Raw genomic sequence first — 3,886 nt, forward strand, 5'->3', positions numbered from 1 at the left:
TAAATAATGAATAGGGCCAAATAATTGGCTATTTTGAACCATTATTGGATCATAGTCATTCTTTAATAAGTGATTCTAGAATGACATAGTTTTAGGGTTTCAAGCTTTCCAAGAGGGATTTTAATTTTATGATTTCATATTTGAGCAATTGAAAGTATAACAATGAAGATTGGCAAAATGTGATTAATTTAGATGAAAAAAGTAAACTCTCACATAATTTAATTCATTATAAAAGTGATACATGATAAAAACAAGTGCTACATAATAGCTTGTCTCTATTGCTTAGTAAAAAATTAGTAAAACTACGTGATCATTATGTTATATATTAAAAGAATTAGTTACTATGCTTTATAAATATAGTTGTAAAAAGTGTTGCACTTATAGCTTTCATAATACTTGTTGATTTCGATGATGAGTGTTGGAAGGCTCTGCAACCTAGGGTTCTGAAGCGCCTCTGCAACGACGCATCCTGATATCCTTTTTCTGGCTCCTCTCTCCATTTCGCACTCCATACCGTGACTGCATCCTACTGTTACTCGCTACGCCACAATGGCATTCCCCCAGGGGGGGTTCCAATGCCCCCCCCCCCCCACCTCTGAAAGTGGTCCTCAAGCGATGAATACGACTGAACCTATGGGCACTGCTTAGCATGACAAAGAAGAACGGTACCCTCCGATGCAAGAAACGACAAAAGACTTCAATGTGCAGCCTGACAGAAACAATGAAGAATAAGAAGGAAAGTCCAAGCAACAGGAAACGCCAAAGTGTACCTCATTGATATGCAGACCTGTAGCTACTGAAAGACCCAAAATAGAACTTCCGAGCCACCAAATCAATGGTCGGATCCAATACATGAAGGACCATGCGCTCATTGGAATATTTTTTGGATTCTAGCCGACAGAAAAAGCCTTGCATGGATGGATTTCAGCCAAATGGAAACCCAAGGGACAGATCACCTTGCAGCTAGGACCGAAAGGGTTTTTCACGATGATTTTCTTCTGCATCGAAGATCGAAATAGGGTTATGGATGAAGGTCCTTATTTCTTCAACTCTGCTAGCTTGTATTTAAGAGCTTGGAGAGAGAGATTCAACCCTGACAAGGAGGATCTCAGCTGGGTGCCAGTATGGATTAGGCTATACTCGCTCCCCGTGGAATATTGGGATGAAGAATCACTCAGAGAGATAGGAAAGGGGTTGGGAGAGTTTGTCAAAATTGCTGAAGAAACGAAGCTGTGTAGATATACCTCATACGCCCACATCTGTGTCTTCATGCACTTGGACAAAGCCCTTCCGGAATCAGTAAGTCTCTTCCACGATGACTATGAATGGATTCAACCCTTAGATTTTGAACATGTTCCCTTTCGCTGTCGTAAATGCCATGCCCTTGGACATCTGTTCAGGGACTGCCCTCTAAATGCTCATCCACAAGCCTCTGAACTCTCAGGCAAGGCGGACCATGAGGGTTTCACCAAGGTTGCAAGTCGCAAGAGATCGCACAAAAAACCCTCCTCTGGGAAAAAACCCCATCAGGATGCTGCTTCCATCCCCTCCACGAGCAACAGCTTCGAGGTTCTGGCAAAAACTCCGAAAGACCCAACCCAGATCTCTGTGTCAATCCCTCAGCCGATTATCTCATCTCCCCTGATCCCTCCTTCGGCCTCCTCTCCCAAACCCCTGCCTCCAAAAATCTTAAGTGGGACTCTCAAAGTAGGCCCAAAAAACCCTGAAGGGAAATCCAAGGAGATGGATGTGGACGATCCCCAAAACCAATCCTTGCACTTAGCGCTCATCTCAGAGGAAAGCAGTCAAGCGCAACACATGGATGAAGAACCGGAAAGCATAGATCTGGGCGGTCTAGACATTTTTGAACTGGAACAAGTTTGCAAAAAGAAGGAGTATGACAAAATCCAAGAGCATCAGCTTAGTACTCTGGAAGTTATCATATCCAGAGCCTATCAGCAACAGCAATTGGGAATACAACCGGGAAGTCAATGGGACGGCTACCTCCTTCCAAAAGACACCAAAAAACGTGGAAGAAAGACAGATCTCCAGCGAACTATAGCCATAGGGAAAATCCTGGTTGACTCAGGCAGATATGCTAAATTGACAAAGTACTACAAGCCCACTACTAATAGTGAATCATGAAGCTCACTTCATGGAATCTAAGAGGGCTCAATAGCCCTGGGAAACTCAGAATGATTAAAAATATGATAAAGCAGGAACAGCCCCAGATATTCTTTCTGCAGGAAACAAAATGCAACAGTAACACCCTGGGAAACATCCTTTCAAAAGCTTGGCCAGGCTGTCACTCGGTTGCTGTGGACGCGTTAGGTGCCTCTGGAGGTTTTGCAATTGCCTGGAATACGCAAGCAATAACGCTTTCAAATTTCCATGCATCCCATAACATTATTCAGGCAACGTTTCACATTATTGGCACTAACACTCATGGTCATCTCACCATGGTTTACTTTCCGCAGGAAGCAACCAACAAAATTTCTCTTTTAGATACCATGGAAGCACTCAACTACAATAGAGACCATCCTCTATGGATCATTGGAGGAGACTTCAATATGACCACCAAGTTAGAGGAAAAGACGGGAGGTCGGGCCAGGCTGGAACAGGAAACAGACCACTTCAAAGATTTTATCCACAACAATATGCTAATAGACATGCAAACCTCCAATGGAATGCACCCCTGGAGAAATCGCAGGGCTGGGCGGCATCAAATTGCTTCAAAACGTGATAGATTCCTCATCTCGGATAATGCAGTGCATCTCGGAGGCGACATATCAGCATCCATCCTTCCATACTCCGGATCCGACCACTGGCCTATCTATCTCCAATGGCAACGACCAGGCGACTCAACCAGACGTCCATTTAGATTTGAAGGATTTTGGTTATCCCATCCAGCTTTCAACGACTTCATCAAATTCACCTAGAACAACTTCTCTGCGCCAGAGGAATAAAAAATGTTCCAATTTCAAAAGAAGCTCAAATTCCTAAAATCCCAAATCAAAAGCTGGAATAAAGAGACTTTTGGCAACATCTTTCAGGCCCAAGAAGACCTCAACAAGGAAATGAAAGATCTCCAGCAACTGATAATCATAGAGGGATACAAGGACGGGACTCTGGAACGGGAAAAGCACATACATAATCAGGGAAAATTTTAAGAACCCCCCCTAAATTTATAAATATAATAAATGGGCGAATCTTCATGGTATATAGGAAAAATGGAAGGCGATTTTATCAATAATATAATATGTATATATAATTTTTTGGCGAATCTCTCACCAGGCATGGCGAATATTTTACTCAATTATAAAATCTTGTAAGATCTTGGCGAGTCTTTCACTAAATAATAAAACTTTGTAAAGTCCTAGTGAATCTTAGCATAGGCTACATGCTGGTTTAATTCCCCCATTTAAATAGGCTACATTCCAGGTCAATACCATGGGTCAATACCATGTGCCATTTTGGTGAATACCATGGGTCAATACCATGTGCCATTTTTATTTTTATTAGAATATTTTACTCAATTATAAAATCTTGTAAGATCTTGGAGTCTTTCACTAAATAATAAAACTTTGTAAAGTCCTAGTGAATCTTAGCATAGGCTACATGCTGGTTTAATTCCCCCATTTAAATAGGCTACATTCCAGGTGAATACCATGGGTCAATACCATGTGCCATTTTGGTGAATACCATGGGTCAATACCATGTGCCATTTTTATTTTTATTAATTCTAATATTAGGGTTAATAATGGTTTTTTGCATGGTATTAATAACAATTTAGTCCATGGTATTTGTCCCATAGTATTTTGGCCATAGGTTTCACCTAAATATAACCCATTTTTTGAGTGTTCGTAAATATAAGGTGACTTATGGA

General features: G+C 41.4%; 1 protein-coding gene across 1 annotated transcript; it reads left to right on the top strand.

Moving 5' to 3' along the window:
* Window positions 1-987: 987 nt before the first annotated feature.
* On the top strand, window positions 988-2,939 carry LOC149182014 (uncharacterized). Its single transcript, XM_089414425.1, has 2 exons — window positions 988-2,079; window positions 2,220-2,939. The coding sequence occupies exons 1-2, from the start codon at window positions 988-990 to the stop codon at window positions 2,937-2,939; spliced, it is 1,812 nt and encodes a 603-aa protein (XP_089270551.1).
* The last annotated feature ends 947 nt before the right edge of the window (window positions 2,940-3,886 follow it).

Source organism: Pinus tabuliformis, chromosome 3_2, assembly GCF_031772625.1.
Source record: "Pinus tabuliformis cultivar Carrire ecotype Pingquan chromosome 3_2, CPIR1, whole genome shotgun sequence".
NCBI lineage: Eukaryota > Viridiplantae > Streptophyta > Pinopsida > Pinales > Pinaceae > Pinus > Pinus tabuliformis.

Coding starts and splice junctions, on each gene's coding strand:
- LOC149182014 (XM_089414425.1), top strand. CDS start 988: ATGATTTTCTTCTGCATCGAAGATCGAAATAGGGTTATGGATGAAGGT. Junction 2,080..2,219: donor TAGCCATAGGGAAAATCCTG/GTTGACTCAGGC, acceptor ATGATAAAGCAG/GAACAGCCCCAGATATTCTT.